Genomic DNA, 18,815 nt, shown 5'->3' with positions numbered 1-18,815 from the left:
GAGACCACTTGCAGCGTGTTTGCAAGTCACATGCCTAGAGAGGTTTATTCTGTGTCTACTTTTGAGAGCCTTTGGATTTAGCACAAGCTGGTCATGGATATCCAGGAGCTTTGACCCAGAAAGATGAGCTAAAGGGGGAAGAAGACCAAACCATGGGTTTAATAGGGTAACTACAGCTTCTTTGTATAGCTGCATCTGGCAAGGTCTACTACTTGACAGTTTAATTGTTATGAAAACCTATTTTGACTTATAGTTTGATTGTTGCTGTTTCTAAAACTGAATTGCTTTAAAAAAACGGTTTTAATTACAGCAGTGGTCAAGCAGCATGGGGGAAATGCCCCCACCCCCACCCTGTTTGGTCCTCTGACATACTCGGAGATGACTGGCAGCTGTTCAGAAAATGCATGGTTGCTTCTTTTTAGCAGAGAGAGCCACGCAGGCACATGTCTAAATGCTAGTTGCATTTCTAAGGCTTCTAGTCTCTGTTCCTAAACCTTATTGAACAAAAGCTTTGGATTTTTTTGGAGCAAAGAAAAGCAGGCTCCAGTCCTGGCTGGCTGAGCGTTAGCTGTAACTTGGCAGTAGACCAGAGCTTCCACAAAGCAACCGAGCTGAGGCAACATGCGAGAGAACGGGGCAGGGGGAGACGGGGAGACCAACAATAACATGGCAAAACCTCACCTGCACGCGGCAGGCTGCTTTTGTGTAGTGCCCTGGAGCACCTGCGTACCACCAGCTCACCTGGCCGTAACGCCTCCTGTTGCCTGCCCGCGCACCTGACCTTTTATGCTTGGTCCTGGTAACAGCCTCTCTGATTGACAACGTTGACCTGCGAGGCTACGCCGCCTGGACACTGATGGACAACTTTGAGTGGGCAGTGGGCTTTGCCGAAAAGTTTGGGTTCTATTACGTGAATCGCACAGACCCCAGCTTGCCGCGGCTCCCCAAGGCCTCCACCAGGTTTTACGCCCAGCTCATCAGCTGCAATGGGTTTCCAGACCCAGCAAACGGCCCCCATCCCTGTCTGGAACCAGAGCCTGAAGGTAAGTAAGTAAGTAAGTGGCACAGAACTAGTGTGTGTGTGTGTAGGTGTGTGCGTTTCTTACCATAATCCCCTCAAATTCCCATGATCTGTGGTCTTGAAGGACACTACTGTTTTCTGCAAGTTATTTTAAGGGCTCTGGTTTTAAGGGCTCTGAGTAATCCTCAGTCTTTATTACCACTGAAGAGTTTTAACGTGGAATTAGGTCACTTCTGCATGCAAATCCAGACTAGGTTGAAAATACTGCGTGTGGTAACACACCTAGCTACATGCCTTTTCCCCAAATGCAGTGAAAGAGTTAATCAGAGAAGTGCATGCTAGTGTGCCTAAGATGCTTTCTGAACCACAGAAATGCAGTACTCCCCAAACCTTCTGTTTAAAAAAAAAAAAAAAAAAAAAAACCCACCCTGCTTGTATATGACTCAGTATTTTGGCCAAGCCTTTGGAAATACTCTTTTATCATTTACATTCGCTGAAGTAGGGGAGTATATTAATTACACAACTGCCACTGTTTTTGTTTTTTTTAAATGAGCATGTGTATCAAGCTTTTGGGATGACTAGAGCTGCCAGGTCTCTCAAGAGCTCTACCGTGAGTCTCAGCTGTGCCTTTACTCTGAACTACTACTGTCAAAATCACTGTGATCCCAAAGAATTGCAGCTACTGCCAGAGTACTACACAGCAACCCCCAAAGCCTTGGAGAGGGAGGAAGAGGCAATACATATATGTACATGAAAAGTTCATGTACTAATATTAGTACTATGTACTAATATTTTCTTGTTGTTTTTCCTAGCGCCAGTGACACCACCAGGCACCACACCGGGGCTGGCTGGCAGCGTTCGCTTTTTGGGATTAGATTTAACATCACAAAGTGCAGAAATAGCACTGTATGTGCTTTTTGCTCTTTCTGGCATTGGAGCACTGGGTCTGGTTCTTTTCTCATATAAATATGGAAAGCGCTTCAAAAGAGCTCAATCACACATAAAACTCAGTAAAATGTAAGATTTCATTTTGCTTTTTAAATGTGCGGAAGAGAGGTACTCTTTAACTTTGCAAATACTTACTTTTTGTGGCACATGCCACCAGGAAAAAGATGGGTAATGCTTTTACTACTGAAACTTAATATCTTGTCTTAGATACAGCTTCCCATCATTCTGTTGTTTGCTTAAAAACTTTAAAATACAAAGGAAAATTCTTCTACCTTAATTAACTGATCTGTTTGTTTTTCATACATGACTGCTTTAATTTTCTTAAAGACAAAACTAACATTACTCATTTCGGGTTGTATAAGGATTCTGAACTTGAACTTTCATCTATTCTCCTTCATGATCAGGATCCTTGGATCCAGTTGGTCTCTCCAAGGGCTTTGAGAGAGTCTCAGTAAAGCTCTACAGCTTCCTTGTGTTCTTAAACATGTTATTAATACAGGTGAAAATGGGCCTAGGACAATGTACTGTTCTAGTACAGCTCCTGGACAGATGAGTTGTTTTTCCATTGGTGTGTGGATGCTATATCCTTTATTTGATTTAAACAGTATTTACAGTATTTCTTTGAATTGTATATTATGAAATAAATTGTTAAAAAACAAAATAAAAATTGTCCCATCACTATGCCTTTACAACTGAACCCTGTGATATTTTATTAAAGCTGCTTTAAAGAGGAGTCTGAAGTAGCAAGAACACCAGTAATTTTCAGGTCTATAGAAGTGAGATGCACAATAATTGGGGGGAGGTAGGAGAGGGAGAAAGGTTGAGCTCTTCCATGGAGGAAAAATGTTATCTCCCTCATAACAGCATTTCCATTTGTTGAGAGAGAAACAAGTCTTTTTCTCCCTGTATCATAGTCCAGACCCAAAACACTACTTCTTCATGGGTATTTTACCAGATTTCAGTAAGAACAAGTCCTGAGTAAGGTCATTTAAAGTAGAACAAAAGTTTTCTCCACTGTATTTTGAACTGTAGGGTATAAGCCTAGTTTTATGGTCTTACTGCTTGCTTCCTTGTTACACAAAAGTACTTCAGGAGAAGTTTACACAAGAAGCCAGTTCTGTTTTCTGAAAAACATTTTATTGAGTGCTTGGGGAATTAAAAACTACAAGGTTTTGCTTGCAGCTGCAGAAGCGAGAAAAAGTTAAACATAAATTAGTTATCTGATTTGCTACTTATAGTGCTTCTGAAACCCTCATCTTAAATCAGTCATTGCCTACCCCAACCTTTATATTAATAATCTGGCTCTTAAGTTTACATAGCAGAATATTTATAGATTAAAAAGTGCCTTCCTACGGCAGTAGGGCTAATGATTATGAAAGCCAATGGAGATTTCTCAATCTTTAATTCTTTGAGCTTCTAGGCCTCAGCTACACCCACTTGATTTTTCTGACTTAGGCAACTTTATTCCATGCCCTACTGCAGGAATAAGAATTTTGTAATTCAGTCAGTGAAAGATAAGCCCCACATGTCCAGAAGCTTTAGTTGACTTAGATCAAATAAGGAAAGAAAAAAAAAAAAACCACCAGATGATAGCAGTTACTGCAGTTACTTAAAACTACATTTGTTGTGTTGAATTTCCATTCCAAGTATTGTTTTCATCTTCTCCATCATCTTGAGTCCTCAGTCTATATATTTTGCCTTCTTTTTTGAAGTCTTCCCCCCGCTTTTCCATTACTCGTTTCCTGACTGCTTGCCTAGGGTACAAATGACAGTGAGGTCTGACAGCTTCCCCTAGTAATAAGTGCATTTATTGTATTCACCCCCCTCCTATAAATCACACATCCTTCCTGCCCTTATCCCCAAAAATAATTATTTTCTTCAGCCCTTTGTTTCATTGGGAAAAGTCTTATCTGAAAAGTCGTCAGACAAACTGAAAGAATCTCATTTCCTCTGGAAAGCACCTGTTACTGAGGTGATACAAGGCTGCTTCATGCCCGACTGCCTAGCACTTCTCCTGGTACAGGAGATCTCTCAAACAGTGCAAAACCTTAACAGGCAAAGTCAAAACAAAGTCACTTGAGTTTCTTGTACACCCACACTGTAACAGCTAGACATTTAGTTTTGAAAGCTTTTATCTTCTGAACAGTATCAGCTCGAGTGAAGCCTGCATTTGTAGGTATAGCTGAATTCCCTATTCATAACTGACTGCTGAACCATGTTATTTCTTTCTGTAGCTGGAAACTGAAGCAAATGGTAAGGAGTCTGGTTACTCACACCTGCAAAAACCCAGGATTCCTAGCCAGAGTTGCAGTGGAGTTTACCAGCCACCAGGTTAATCCATTTAAACCACAGGGAAGGGTGGTGGCCAGAAACTGTGAGGACGGGGCAGGAGTTAAAAAGGGGCAGATATTGTCCATTTCCCCACTACAAGCTACAAACAATTCCAGCAAGTAGTTTGAGAAAGAGTCACCTTAAACAGCTGTGACGATTACCTGCTTTGCTCAACGCTGCTAGATGTTGAAGGATTTGCATGTTCTGGTTGATGTGCTGTTCTCGCAGTAGATTGTGAGGGGGGTGGACTGGTAAATAGGAAGTTGCTAATAAATCTCCAAACCGCTAAGAGGGGATAAAGTATTGTGCCCAAGAACTTCCACAGATCACCACCTGAGGCCTGAACAACAGAAGTAGCAGGTCTTCCCGCCTATTGATGAACACACAAAACAAACTGTAAGATATGAAAGCTGTACTCATTTAGACAGAGTATTTCATGCATAATTTAGAAGCAGCTCAGTAGACCTTACAAAAGAATCTCCTTGGTTACACATTAGGCAAAAATATCTATACCACCATATAGCTACAGAAAAATCCTTCTCCAAATTAGTACTGCAAAATTAATATAATTTTTGACAATCTGTCTTAGACACAGTAAGGACTAGAATTCAAACAGAATATTATGGTGGCCTGCTTAAAGCAGCTATACAACTACAGCATTGCTATTTCCAGGGAAATAAAAACAAAAAAAACACCTACCGGCAGCAACACTACTGAAGCACTGGGTGCTAATTCTAGCTCCAATAATTTCTTTCCATAATCTTCTTTGGTAAACTCCCTTCTGGGAAACATTGTTGCCAAGGAAAAATTGCCATAAGCATTACCAACCGTCTGTGAAAATTTAAAGAAAACATTGTATTTATAACTGGTCACTTTCAAACAACCATTTCAGATTTGCCACCTCGCCATATGGACCCAGGAGTTCTAAAACAAAGTAACAAGCATCTTCACTGGAGAAAGGAGTGTTTTTTCCATTATCCTACTCTCCTTTCTCCTAACAATTATACACTGTTGCAGCTGGTGGCACTGGAAAAAGCTGCTATCAAAACCCACTTCCAATAAACACCAAGGAAAGTAGTTTACCACAATTCCACAATAATCAACCACCAGGTGATTCTACACTTAGCTGCAGCCAGCAGGTAGCTGACAAAATGAAACACTGACTTACCTGTGCAGCAAACTGCCTTGCTTCTTCCAGCCGTGCTTCAGATGGAAACTGGTTAGTAAAGGAAGATCCATCTGGGAGGCGGAACTGAATCCTGGCTATTGCACTGTGGGAGACATATCACGGTCAGTCAGCATGCGGAACAGTTACCAATAAATGCTCCCAGAGCTTTAGCTTGGTGGAAAAGCATGGACAGTCACCCTATTTATGGCAGTTTAGGTGGGTTATAAATTTGGATCTACAGTTGATAATGATCTGCTTATGTATGAGAATGTATCTCCTCTGGATTTGATCAGAGCCCAAGATCACTCAAACCAGATGTTTAAAAAAAAAAAAAAGGAAAATGGAAAAATGAGTAAGTAAATGAATGAGATATAAGGCATACACCTTTCCTGTAGCCTGTATCACTGCTGGTTGCTCTTCCAAGAAGTCGCACTACGAGGGCATGGACATTAAGCTGCCTTTGTGTATAAGGCGAGCCTGGTGACGCTGCCTGCAGGCTCAGCGTAATTCCACATTCAGCTAGCTAAGGTCCAGCGTTACCGTTGGAGTGTCAGGGCTGACACAGGCTGTTAACTGGTCACTCTTGTGCTGGGCCCTCTGTTCAGGGGCAGCGCTAGACTCTCAACGTCTCCGTATCTCCACATAAGGCCCCTATAGGTCAGAATATTTCTTAAAACTAGTGTTGGACAAGGTGGGAGCCAACTCTGGCGCGTATAGCTGCTGAGCCCAAGTGAGCCTTGCTGTATCCAAGCCAATTGCCTGCAGAGCCAAACAGCTGGATCTGCGCCATGCTCCCCAGCGTAGCCCTGGCATAACCACGTTCTCTCATTCCCTACCCAGCCCCCTCTATACCTGGTATTCAAATCAAAGAACAGACAGGAAAAGCTCTTCACTAACCAAAATTAAGTATCACACAGGCAGAGGAGGTGAGTGTTTCATAATCAGGAATGTCCAAAAGAGGCAAGTTATCAAGGAACATCCATGAATAACATTCATGTAAATAGCTATGTATAAGTATTATAAAAGAAAGTCAACTTTTATATAAAAGTCACTTAGTAAAGTTTATCTAAAATTTCTTTTTCTCTCTCCCCCAAAACATACATTGCTGCTTTGTTTAAAGCAACTCACCTTCGCTCCTTTTGAGATGCTTCTTTTCTGGCCTCCATTTCAGCCTGTTTAGCCTGAAGAGCTGCAGCTTTTGCAGCTTCTGCTTCTTCCTTTGATTTTGCAAAGCGAGCTGCTCTCTCAGCACGGTCCTTTAAAAGCACCAAACACAAACCTTAATTTTTACCATAAATTGTAGCTTAATATTCATTAAAACAGAAGGCCACAATCTGCAGTCAGCATCCAATTACACTGATATAAGTACAACATATGGAGGAAAGAGTGAAATGCTGCAAAACGTTTCTCTTGTTATTAGCCAAGATGACATTCACTTTTCAGTGAGTTGTTTCATCCAAATACTTATTAAAAGATGATCTTCCAATTAAAGTTTAACATTGAGTTAAACATAAGTTTAACATTTCCAGTGAAGAGAATGGCAAAAATCTTATGAGAAGTTACATTGCTGCAGTTCTAAGCATTCAATGTCAAAACCTAATAATGACAAGGGATTTCAAATGTTATGCATTGTTTATATGCACATGCATACATATAAATATACTTATAAAAATAATTTCCCCCTTATTTTGAGATAACTATTTTTCTGCATGTTCCACAATTAAATATTATCCCTGTGCTCCTGTTCCCGAGCTATGTTTAAATTGCAATTATTTTTTTATGTTTGATGATAATTCTCTGCTGGGCTCAAGCAGTATGCAAAAAAAAAATGCTGATATGTTCATTCAGATAGAAAGAACATCATCAATACGAAGCAGGAGCTTTATTTTATACATAGCAAATGCTATTAACAGAAACGAATGCATAAATTGTTACAATACAAGCCTATAGGATTCCAAACGGAAAAATGGAAGATCCTTGAACGTTTCACTGAATGAGAAAAATTTCTGTTTTTAGTGCACTGGTGAGAAGAACTGAAGCAGGCTATTTTCAGAAATAAAAACAATTACCATTGCAATCTGTTGTCTTATACGCTCTCTAGCAGCTTTCTCTTCTGCCTTTTCTCTGTTCCTTTCCTCTAACATTCGTTTTGTCAATTCTTCTTCCTGTCGTCGTTTGTACTCCAACATTTCTTTACCAGTTTTTCTCCGTTCAATTTCTTTCTTAATTTCTTTCTGAGTAAACACAGACATTAAAAAAATTGGATGACCAAAGTCCCTTGGACTAGGGCAAGACAAGACTGAAGTATATTTGTTTAAAAAGAAATAAAGTGTTTATTCAAATAAGGGTATCTAAAAAAAATAAAAAAAAAAATACTGCAAGCTGTTTTACATTTATGCGTTACCTGTTCTTCTTCTTTTCTTTTCTCTTCTCGTCTTTCTTCAAGCTTTTTTGTTATTCTAAATTTGAAAATGAAATGAAAAGTCTTAAAATTGTAGTATCAACTATTAACATTTCTTAATTTTACTAAGCATTTGCAAACACAGAACAAGGAACACATGAAAGTGAACTTGTACTGCTGCTACCTGGTGTAACAGTAATGAGTCATTCACATGGGGCTCTGCTATACGTAGGAACACTGGGTGGTGATTCACCAACTAGATTCCAACTTTTAGTGATAGTTTTAATATATTCCTTCTATCCATTTCTGCTCAGTAAATGAAGAATCATACATATTCTCACTGTTGAATCAACTTGTAAGTCACACAAAACCAGTACTATTTATGAACCATGGTAATAGAAACACTAAGTCTCAATCTGTTCGTAGATATTTGAGCCATCTGCTACTGAGAACTAGTTTCTTCCGTACATCATCTCCTAAAAGGGAAAGCAAATAACATATAGCACTGACACGGATGCATGTAAATCAGTCTCATTTATCTGTAAAGGTGCCTTAGAATAAGGACTGATTTAAAAACACTGATTTATGACAGATTTTGAGTCTGGGGTGGGGGGAAAGGGCAGACATTGTGGAATAATATAAGAAGTCAGATAATCAAGAAAAAAAACTTTGCTTGTATGGTGGCTGTTTTGCTTTTTTAAAAGAAAATTATAATTCTCACAGAGCTTTGCTTCTTTTTTCCTGAAGGAGATGCTGCAGACATATGCAAATATGGTACAATCAAACATTAATGTAAATTTTTTAAAAAAAATTCTCAGTATTTATGATAAAATAATGACTGCATTTTCTTATGAGTTGTAAGTAAAAACTACACTTATTGTTCAATGTCTTTGGAAGAAAGCTGAAATTAAGTGTGAAAAAATATGTTTTAGTAGGATAAATAATCCCATATACTAAGTATGTGGTACTGTCTAGGTAGGATATTATATCAGTCTTTCCTATGCTAAAACACAGATTTTTATAAACTAAATCTTGTATTTAAAAGCAATCAATTTAATTAACGAACCACATACTGAACCAGATGCTTCTGGTCACCATAATTTAAAATACTGTAACTAGCATCCCTCATCAGACATCATTACTGTTCACTGATCAAAACAAAAGCAAAGGAGCCTCAAAATACAATTCTTCCTGCTTTTTCTGTATGTCTAAACTACAAGTAGTCATCAAGTAGATGAGATGAAAAATGGAGGCAAGATGACACCTCTGTACAAAACCTAGGTTAGCACTTCATTATCCTAGTTTCAAATGCTTCCAGTTCAGCATTTTAGCTCCTTTAAAATTTCTGCAGCAAACATACTGTTTGAATTCAAGTTATACCAAAGTGATGAGATTATTTTTAATTTTTCAGATTACACCCTTCTTTCAAAGTACATGAAAAATTAGACTGACTTAAAAGCTGTTTCTATATCAGCCCTAGTATTATCATGAACATCCAAACAAAAATAAAAGACCACAGAAATGTTTGCCAGATGACAACAGATGGAACACCAAAACCCTGTAATACATCCTGTCTGTTCCCTGCCTCCCTCCCCCCTCCAAAAAAAGGAACTGTCTCTTTAGAAGCAAATACAGTACATCAGAAAGCCTACGTAAGGCAGCTTACCTTTCTACTTTGACTGTAAGATCATTCACAGGCTGAGCATCACTCACTTGCTCATCTGCAGAATTAGCTGCTTCCTGAGACTGGCTCGCTTGACCTGAATTCACTCCATCTTCAAGTGATTTAGGAGAAAGTTATGCACAAAAGAAAAACACAAGGTGTATTTCTTATTGCAAAAAATTATTAAATGCTCATTAGTAATAATTGGCAAGAAAAACAGAAAGGATATCTCAGAGATACAGGGTTCTGCTACTTAAATGTGTGTGTGTATATATATTTAATAATTCAGTTTCAGCTCACTAACCAACAGGACCTTTTAAAATTGAATTCAATGTTAAAAAGTGTATATAATTTTTATTGTATTATAAACCATGTATTTCTCTTGCATTACAAGAAAGCCGAATGATAAGTTATTCTTCCCTCTAGACTGCAACAGGCATTGCAGGATACCCAAGCTTTTCCTCAACAAGCCCACTCAATATATTTACCTTTTATATAACAAGACAATGAAAAGGATTTCAAAAGCAAATTAGCTAGCATTTGTGTAAAAATATTAACCATTACCAGCAGAAGGTCTTATCGTCTCAGACATAACAGATTCATGAGAATCACGTAACTCTACTGCTCTGGACTGCGTATTTTCTGGAGCACCGTCAGACTGAAAGGAGGGACACGGAGCAGATGACTGATCTCCATTTTCCAGAGGTTGCCCTTTTACTGTGTGCATCTAAAAGTGGTTTTAAAAATAAATAAATAAATAAATAAATAATCAAGACTGAAATTTAATTTTTTCCTCAGATTCAAAGGTCAAGTCTACTAAATTATTTTTGGAGAATCAGTTAGTCCTATTTAAAATATAAGACCAAAATAATTATCATCACACATTTTGGGGTGTGACTCAGTCATAGAACAGTTAATATTTTTTCCTAATTTCAGACTTGCACTTAAAAACAGTGATGAAACTATCTACATTTATATTACCTTCTGTAGCCTAATTCTGTAAATCCACATTAAAAAACAATATTACAAAGCCACATATGAACTATACTTATGGAGTAATTGGTATGTCATCTAGAGTTCTTGGCATATTTCCTCACTTCTGCAGGTGTTACACAGATCATCTAAGGACCAAAAAAAATTCACATAGCACTTTTACATAATGCTTTCAAACTTTCAGAATCTGATCAACTTTGTGTATTGCATTTAAGTTTGCAGATTTTGCTGCAGGAAGGATATAGAACCAGTAATTCATACTTCCTCTTACTTAGAGGCACATGCTACGAACCAGAGACATCTCCAGTCTCTAGCATGTGAACATATCCATCTCAACCTGAAAGATCCGGTTTGTCAGCAGGCATTACCTGTTTTACTTTACGGATTCTGGTAACAAGCTCTTCAACAGAAACACTGCCAGCAATTACTTCCAAAGGGATTCCATTGTCTCCAATGAAGAAACTGGATGGAATGCACACTACGGGATCTGCACAGGAACAGTAAAGGCTAACAAACCAGGTAGTTTATAAAGTAGGCTTAATAGGAGAAGCTAAGTACTGTCAGACTAAACCATCTAGTCCAATATTCTGTATCCATCTAGTTGCCAGTAGTAAGTGGCAAGAGAGGAAGAAAAACAAAGCTACCAAATACGCAGGAAAGCTATGCACAAGTGATTAGTATTTCTTCTGTTCTTTGAAATGGCTTAAGCCAAAATACTTTTCTTCAACACACACAAATACCAGACAACTGATTATGCTTTGACTTGAAGGATTCTGTTTTAGCCTGAGAAAATCTTTTACGTAAATAATAATTAATTCCTTACAGTATTAAGAAAATCCAAGCTAAGGTACTAAATTCCCTTTCCCAGCATCATGCAGAATTCCTGAGTCAAAAGCAGTAACCTACTTAAGAGACAGATGTTCACCTAACCTCAAACCCATGTATCTGACAGATCCCAAACCCAGTACTTGCTCTTCCTCCTCCATAGCTCTGAACTCCCGCTAATAATCTAAAGCTTTGGGGTTTTTTTGTTTATGAACACTAGTTAGCAATACCAATTCATACCAGCAAACTTCAAGGATCAAATTAATGGATAATTCCATTTATACAAAGAATTGGGCAATCTTCTATTTGGAGGATTACATAGGACAAGCATTCGACAAACTTGTTCAGCTTTCGCTAACAACAGACAGTAAGCTGAATACATGTATACAGATGGTACCTTTTAACTACATCATTTATTACATATTTTTGTGCCACAAGAAGTATTTTCAACAGTGTTGCTTGTAAGTATCTGTCTTAAGAACAGTATTAGGGTGTAAAGAACAAACATCTGTAATCATAATGTAGCATCTGAACTCATGTCAAAAGGATACAAATTTGAGAAAACTGCAGGCATGCTTCACTGTTTAAAATAAAAGATATATTTGTTTAGAAGGAGTAATCACTGTGCAACAACTCTGGATCAAGTCTTTCAATATAAAAAATAACTGTCCTACTACCACACACAAAACTATTTAAATACTTGAGAAAACACTAAAAAGCAAACTTGTATTGCATCATCCACTAGCATTTTTCAAAGTGTTGACATGGTGACAATTCCTGGTTATCACAGCTGACTTTAGAAGATTATTTAGGAAAACAATGCTAAGAAGCAATTCAGGAAAAAACATCTAGTCTACTGAATGCAAATAATAGGAGGTCTTTTAAAACATCTATAGAGCATTTCAGAACAATACGTCTGGAAATTTCAACGCACTTGGACTGGAATACCTATACATAATAAGAGAGTCTTATCCAAGTAAGGAACCTCAATGTTTCTGCATTCTGTGTGTTACAATACAGACAAGCACATTTTTGGTGGGGCCTTAAAGATTTTTATCTTTCTAAATTCACTCAAGCTTTTGAATTCAAGTTATTTAACTTGACAAATCAAGAATTGTCTCAAGACTGCATTGTGCTTACAGTCTTTTTACTTGGCCTTTTTGCATCTTTTCCATGTTGAAAAAGAACAACCTCAACCATCCTTTTACTGGTACCAAAATGCAGCAGGAAGTAAGTGATGAATATTCTGCAGAAAGTGACAGTAAATTTCTCCAGCTCTTGGAATTTTCTCAGCCTCCAGGAGCTTCGGGAATATTGAATTAACTTATACACTGAACACTGTACTTAGAATACCTCCAGATCAGGGTGAGGACTTCAAAAGCCCCACATTTTCATCATCATAAACAAAAGATTGCATGCGAAAGAAAATTAGGATAGGATCAAACCTTTTGGTGTCAATTTTAATAGCAACAAAACCCTCCGAGGCAGCTTCAGTCACCTTCTCGTCTTCCCACCTTGCAGTCATCTCAGTGGATTGTTCATCCTCACCTGCAAGACATAGCACACATGTGAAGCTAAACACACCACAAGTGACCTTCTCTGGCCTGATTTTAGCTTTGCTTCGATTGCCTGAAATCAGCTTTGAAAGAGACTGCAGTATTCTATAAATACAATTAACATTCTGAAAAACAGAATTTTGCATAGAAGACTAGGATCAAGTAATAAAACAAACAAAGAAAACAAAAAAAAACAAACAGGAAATCTCCAAATGTATAATGATGTATTTTGCTAACACATAAGATTTCATAATGAATAAGCCACCAGTCCAAGTGTTGGTGCTTTATTTGAAGCACAGAGAGTTTTTCTTTCAACACTGGAATGCATTTTGTAATATTAGAGAGTTTTTAAAATGTGTATTAAAGTGTTCTAAACAACCATTTTCACTTTTTAAAAGAAAAGTAAACAAATTTTTGGTGAGTTCTGGCAGCTTGAGGAAGTGTTTCTTAGTACAGCAATCTCCTCCTTTCCCCTCCCCTTCTTAAAAGTACGCTATATGTATTTAAGAACATCCTGCTGAATGCTTATTACTAAACATTTCTGTAAAAACTGTATGATACCCATGAAACTTTAAATACACAGCTATTAAAATACCAAATTAACACTTAACACATCAATGTATTGCTCTCATTTAACATATTTTAAATATTTTCAAACTTTCAAAAAGTATCTGTAAAACAAACAATACCTGTATTTAGTAGAACAGCCTTGATTGTTAAATGCACACTTACAGGAAATCATAAAGTTCCATCTCTCAACTACCTTTTTTTTTTTTTTTTAAGGCCACCCTCATGATTTTTGTCAAATCAGTTAACCATTTTTTGATAATCTGGAGATAATTCACTCCAGCTGATTCACCTTGATAACATGCCAGAAATCTAACAGACCAAAAAGCCTATCCAATAAACCTAATAGACCGAAAAGACAGCAATTGGGTAGCTTTTGTGCTCACTCAGTTGCACTGTGAGTTGGTCCAAGGCAGCAGAAGGGACTGGATCACACTGACGGAAGTAAGAGACAGAGGAACTGGACCATCCGCCGAGGTGGCAACGGCACATCAGGAGAGTGGTCTCATTTTCACGTTACAGGGAACATGCTTATGCTTTAGTGCTTGCTTCAGCATATTCCCATAATACGCAAGGAAGTCCTATGTAGCAAAGTCAGCAGAGTGAACCACTGCTTCTCCTTGACCTGCTAACATGCTAAAACTATTCACTGCTTTCTTTTCATTATACATTTAATTACATATTGGTACAGCAGCTCCTGTGCGTAGAAATACACTTTTTGCCCTTTAAAAATGCATAATTCAGAAGGCAAAGTTTTACAGTTTGATGGTGTTAAAACAAAACAAAACAAAAAAACATTTATTTGCAGGATTATTTGTAACTTAGTTTTGTATTGCAGTTCCCCGTGTGAACCAGTAAGTAAAGGTGACAGTGTGAGGGGAGAAAAAGGAGTGAGGAACACACGGGAACAGAACAGTGGAAGAGGGGCCACTGAAGTCAGGAATGCCACTGGAAGAAGTGTTCTGGTGCCACAGATTCAGAAGTGCTATTTCAATCAGATGCAACAATATCAACCACAGTTTTATCATCCAAAGCACTGGGTCAGTGAGGATTTGGGTTAATAAATACATTCAGACGAATAGGAATCATTTTTCAACAAGTTATCATCTAGAATTAGCCTACAACCATTTGTGTGTCTTTAATTTCTATTAATTCCCAACAGCTTGGAATCAACTGTTCTCTTTCAATTACGATCTTCGTTGATGTTGGTATAGAAGTCCATTACTCAGTGACAACAGTAAACCATGTGTTTCTTTCATCCCATTTATTATTCCATGCAATATGTTTTTACTTTTTAAAGATCAGGAGTTATACATGCAATGCTTTCATGAAGCATTGCTGCCTTAAGGCTATAACTGTCTGGCCCCAATGCTTCTCAAAGAAACGCATCAAAAATATGCTGATTTTGAAAAAGTCTTTTCCAACCATATATATGATTCTTCCCTGGAAATATTGCAGCAAGTCAGAAAGTATTCCTCTCTAGTACTACAATTCCACATACTTCAAGAAAATACTTGGGATATTTTATCCAGGAATCTTTCCTTTCCCTTTAACTGCAGTGCTTCCAAGTGTGGTTAACGGGTGCAGCTGTTCTGCCAGGAGTGGTTTAACTACAGTTATTTGGTCTCCTCCCTCCATCTCCAAAAGCTCAGAGACAGACAGCCTCTTCACCACACACCCTTTTAAAAAGGACGTGCGCTTATCCAATTAGACTACTAAAAATATCTAAACACTTACCTAATATTAACTTTTCCATACAAACAACTGCTGTAGTTGGCAAAAGAATGTTGAAAGACACAAATAGGCTGGCGATTGTTCGCAATGCTCTCGCGCTCTTTCTGAGGTGTGATCTACGAATGAAAACGTTGATAACCCACATTCTATAAAACTGTGCATCACGAACCATAGTTTAACATTGTGACTACCCATACAGTAGTCACTTATTCTCATACCTGTTTTTGTTTCGATAACTTGCCCTTTCTTCTTATGGGGTTAAAGTTCATTTATTACAGTTTTATAATAGCTGTTATATCCTGAAATTAAAACCACCAAAATAAGTTCTAAGAATTCACATGACTGCAAAGGCATCAGAAGAATGAAGAAGCCAAGCAGGATGGGACTTGACATAACTCTGCTAAATACTGAACCATCATAACTGTCTCAGAATTCTAGTTCCCAGGACAAACATTTTACCTTGAAGTTTATTCTTTTCTCCCCCCCTTACTCTTTCACTTCTGAAAAGCACTTTTTATGGGTGGCCTGGTATTTTCTGAGGAGGTTTCGTACCAAATGAATGATTAACTTCAGAGTAAATAACTCAAAGTGTGAAAAGAGTTTTCTAACTCTGCAGCCTAGAAAGCCATCTACAAAACATCTACCAATGAGGTAGTGAAACACTAACGTGACCTATTTCATTATTAGGAATACCACCTTTTTCCTGTGCAGCAGAAGAACCTGCTAGCAATTATTTGACACTACAAAGTTACCCTTTGGTTTCGCAAAGACACCTCTCTGGACTGTTTGTTTTGGGGGGGAGGGAGGGGGGTGTACAGAAGCCTCTAATCTAACATCTGTCTCTATTTAATATTTGAAATCCGTTGTATAAAACACATTTCACCTCATGCTCCCTGGAGAGTATAGATCAATCCCTCTTACTGCAACTTCACTTGAATCAACAGGATCCGTAATATCCTTATGCAACTGCATTATCAGAACCATACCATGAAGGTTTTAAAACTAAACTGAAATATTTTAGGATTATAGTGGTAAACAATAATGTTAAAGAAAAAAAACGGTCGAACAACATGCATTTATAGACACAGACATCACCTCACTATAAAGATAAATAGCTACATTAATCCTTGCTTGACTAGTAAATATTCCAGAATCAGAAAGAATAATCTAGTTCTTTATTTTCTAGTGCTTGTTTAGAGGAGTGCAGTGGACAGGGCAAGAGGGACAGACAGATGGGAGCAGAAAGCAAACAAAATAAAATGGAACTACCATAATTCAATAATTTCTGCCAAGACTGAATCTAACCTAGTTATCCTTTACAATGACCACCCTAAAATTAAGCAGTTAATTTATATTTCCAATTCCTTTGCTTTTTCCTCCTTTTTTTAACTTTTTATCCCAACATAAGTTTTTGGAGGAAGTGTAAGAAACAAAACAAAACAACCCTGCATATTTCTGAACAGACATTTTCCCGCTCGGAGTGCTGCTGTGGAACACTTGTCCCTAATGACTATGGGCAAGTACGCAGTGTGAAGACTCAAAGCTACCATCACTACCAACTGTGCGGTTCTGGAAACGGACCTACCCTAACAACCAACCTAATCACCGCTAGCAGAAAAAGAAACAATCATTTCAGCACTAAACATCCTTCAAACACACCTGTTTCCAAACAGGGTAAGAAAGCATGTTCTTGGGCTTCCCCACTCTTTTTTCCAGCAGGCAGAACAAGACTGCTTCTCAATCAGCTCAGCCCCAGGGTAGCTTCCTAATCCTGTCATTTTCTAGGGTAGATCAGAGTTTAGCAGAGCTCTCAGACTCTTTCATTCTGGTGATATGGCCTCCCTAAGTAACCCCCTCCCCCATAAGAACAAACAAAACACAAAAATTCAAATCCTTGCAAAATATTACAATCTCAAAACTAGGTTAAATCCCTGAAATCATAGATTCGTCACCACTCCATGTATCTACATATTCCTACATCCATCTAGTAAACATTTACTCATTAAAAAAAGGACGTGTTTGTGTAGAATTTTAATTTCATCAAAAATACTTCAAACAAGTTACAACATGGACTTCTTAACTCCAGATGCCTGTGTATCAAGTTCAGAAGTCATAGGTAGTGGATTACTATTGCAAGTTCTTCGAGCATTTGAAACATCCAAGACATTTAGTAGAAAAATTTTAACCCTGAGTAGGTGGGAGCGGGGGGAAGCAGCCTTTACACAAGTCACAGCCTGTTACGTTTCAGAGTTAAAGATATCAAGTGTTGCAAAATGCCTATGTCATGTTGTTTACCACTGAGCTTTCCACTGAATTTTACGTGGCATATGGTGTTCATCCCATCGTTGACTATGGAGGCAGAGAGCGCTTTGAGGCAGGCTCCAAAGGCAAACACACTGAAGCACACTTACATTTGGGGAAAAAAGAAAAAAAAAAAAAGAAAAAAGACTTTCAGCACAGCACCCACCTGCCATCATGATCTGTGGGCCCTAGCACGCTGTCTTAAAGGGCTGAGAAGATCCTTACAGCATTATGTTCACTATCCACTAGAAATGCTGTTCTCCAAATACAAACACTAACAGCTGCATCAAAACAGCCCAAAGGCAATTTATTTTCTGTTTACCTTCCCTCTGGAAGTGAACTTCTTTTGGAAGCTAAGTGAATCCCGTGTTTCGATAATTCTTAAGGGAACAAGACTAGTTACGTTTGGTTGAGCGTGGATGTCTTTCTGTGAGGCGCCTGAAGAACTTCGAGCTATAAGCACTTAGGGCACTAGCAAAAAATACAAGAGACAACATGGGCACGCACACACACAAACCTACAAGAAAAAAGTAAAAAGAGTCTCTTGTCCTCCTTTTCTTTTATCCATTCTCATGCTTTTCAGAACGGAACGCAATGCATATAAAGGCAGCATAAGTTTCTTTGAGTTTCTCTAATAGCAGTTACAAAACACGCAGTACGGGGAGGAACAAGGATCTCCTACACAGGCCGTCAGTAAGTCACAGCAGTGAGACCCGAATGCTGCCTTACGCAAGGAAACGATTCGGCGAGGGGAAAAGCCGATCTCGTGATTCCAGCGCTCCGAAGCCGCGCGTTAAGCCGCGACGCGGGCAAAACTAGGGGGCACCTGCGCAGGCGGCCCCGCGCCGCCGGGCCGGGCCGGGCCGGGCCGGGCCGGAGGGACCCGGGCTGACACAGCAGAAACGGGCGCTCACCGGCAGGGGGGGCGGGGAGGCGGCAGCCGGCAGCGCCGCTGCGGACGGAGCCTCGGGCAGGCGCCGCCCGGGGCCGGCAGCGCCGGGCGGGCCCCGAGGGGCAGCGTGGGGGCCCGGAGCTGCCCCCGGGGCCGCGGGGCCCAGCCGGGGCGGCGGCTCACGGTCCCCGTGGGGGGGGGGAAGGGGACACGGCCCCGGGGCGGCGCAGGCGGTGCGGGGGGAGGGCCCAGCGGCGCCCCCCCGCCGCGGCGGGCCGTACCTGACACGAACACGACGAAGACCGAGCTCCGCTGCTTGGCGGCGGCGATGGCGGCCGGGATGGAGCCGCCGAACCACATCATGGTGCCGCCGGCCCGAGGCGCCGCCAGCCACCGCCCCGCGCACGCGCCGCAA

The 18,815-nt window shown here is 39.5% G+C and overlaps 2 protein-coding genes across 5 annotated transcripts in view; one reads left to right on the top strand and one right to left on the bottom strand.

Annotated features, from left to right (window-relative positions):
* The window catches only part of LCT (lactase), a 21,817-nt gene extending 18,923 nt beyond the window's left edge, over positions 1 to 2,894 (top strand). The window contains exons 16-17 of the mRNA XM_067299390.1: positions 807 to 1,043; positions 1,840 to 2,894. Of these exons, the coding sequence (XP_067155491.1) occupies positions 807 to 1,043; positions 1,840 to 2,042 (440 nt within the window). The 3' untranslated portion in view covers positions 2,043 to 2,894. The remainder of the gene's footprint in view (positions 1 to 806; positions 1,044 to 1,839) is intronic.
* Positions 2,541 to 18,815, bottom strand: UBXN4 (UBX domain protein 4). 4 transcript variants are annotated; one of them, XM_013959685.2, is made up of 14 exons: positions 15,426 to 15,496; positions 15,211 to 15,323; positions 12,796 to 12,898; positions 11,902 to 11,930; positions 10,894 to 11,012; positions 10,097 to 10,259; positions 9,536 to 9,644; positions 7,873 to 7,927; positions 7,538 to 7,702; positions 6,597 to 6,724; positions 5,469 to 5,571; positions 5,000 to 5,131; positions 4,462 to 4,670; positions 2,541 to 3,723 (listed from the first exon to the last, which is right to left on the bottom strand). In XM_013959685.2, the coding sequence occupies exons 2-14, from the start codon at positions 15,227 to 15,229 to the stop codon at positions 3,585 to 3,587; spliced, it is 1,473 nt and encodes a 490-aa protein (XP_013815139.2). In that variant the 5' UTR covers positions 15,230 to 15,323; positions 15,426 to 15,496; the 3' UTR covers positions 2,541 to 3,584. The 4 variants fall into 4 exon arrangements, with proteins under 4 accessions (XP_013815139.2, XP_067155493.1, XP_067155492.1 ...); XM_067299392.1 differs by lacking the exons at positions 15,211 to 15,323; positions 15,426 to 15,496 and adding an exon at positions 18,682 to 18,815; XM_067299391.1 differs by lacking the exons at positions 15,211 to 15,323; positions 15,426 to 15,496 and adding an exon at positions 13,860 to 14,062.

This window comes from Apteryx mantelli, chromosome 6 (assembly GCF_036417845.1).
Source record: "Apteryx mantelli isolate bAptMan1 chromosome 6, bAptMan1.hap1, whole genome shotgun sequence".
Classification (NCBI taxonomy): Eukaryota; Metazoa; Chordata; class Aves; order Apterygiformes; family Apterygidae; genus Apteryx; species Apteryx mantelli.
Note: the sequence above shows the minus strand (reverse complement) of the source record. Positions and strands in the feature narration are given on the sequence as shown.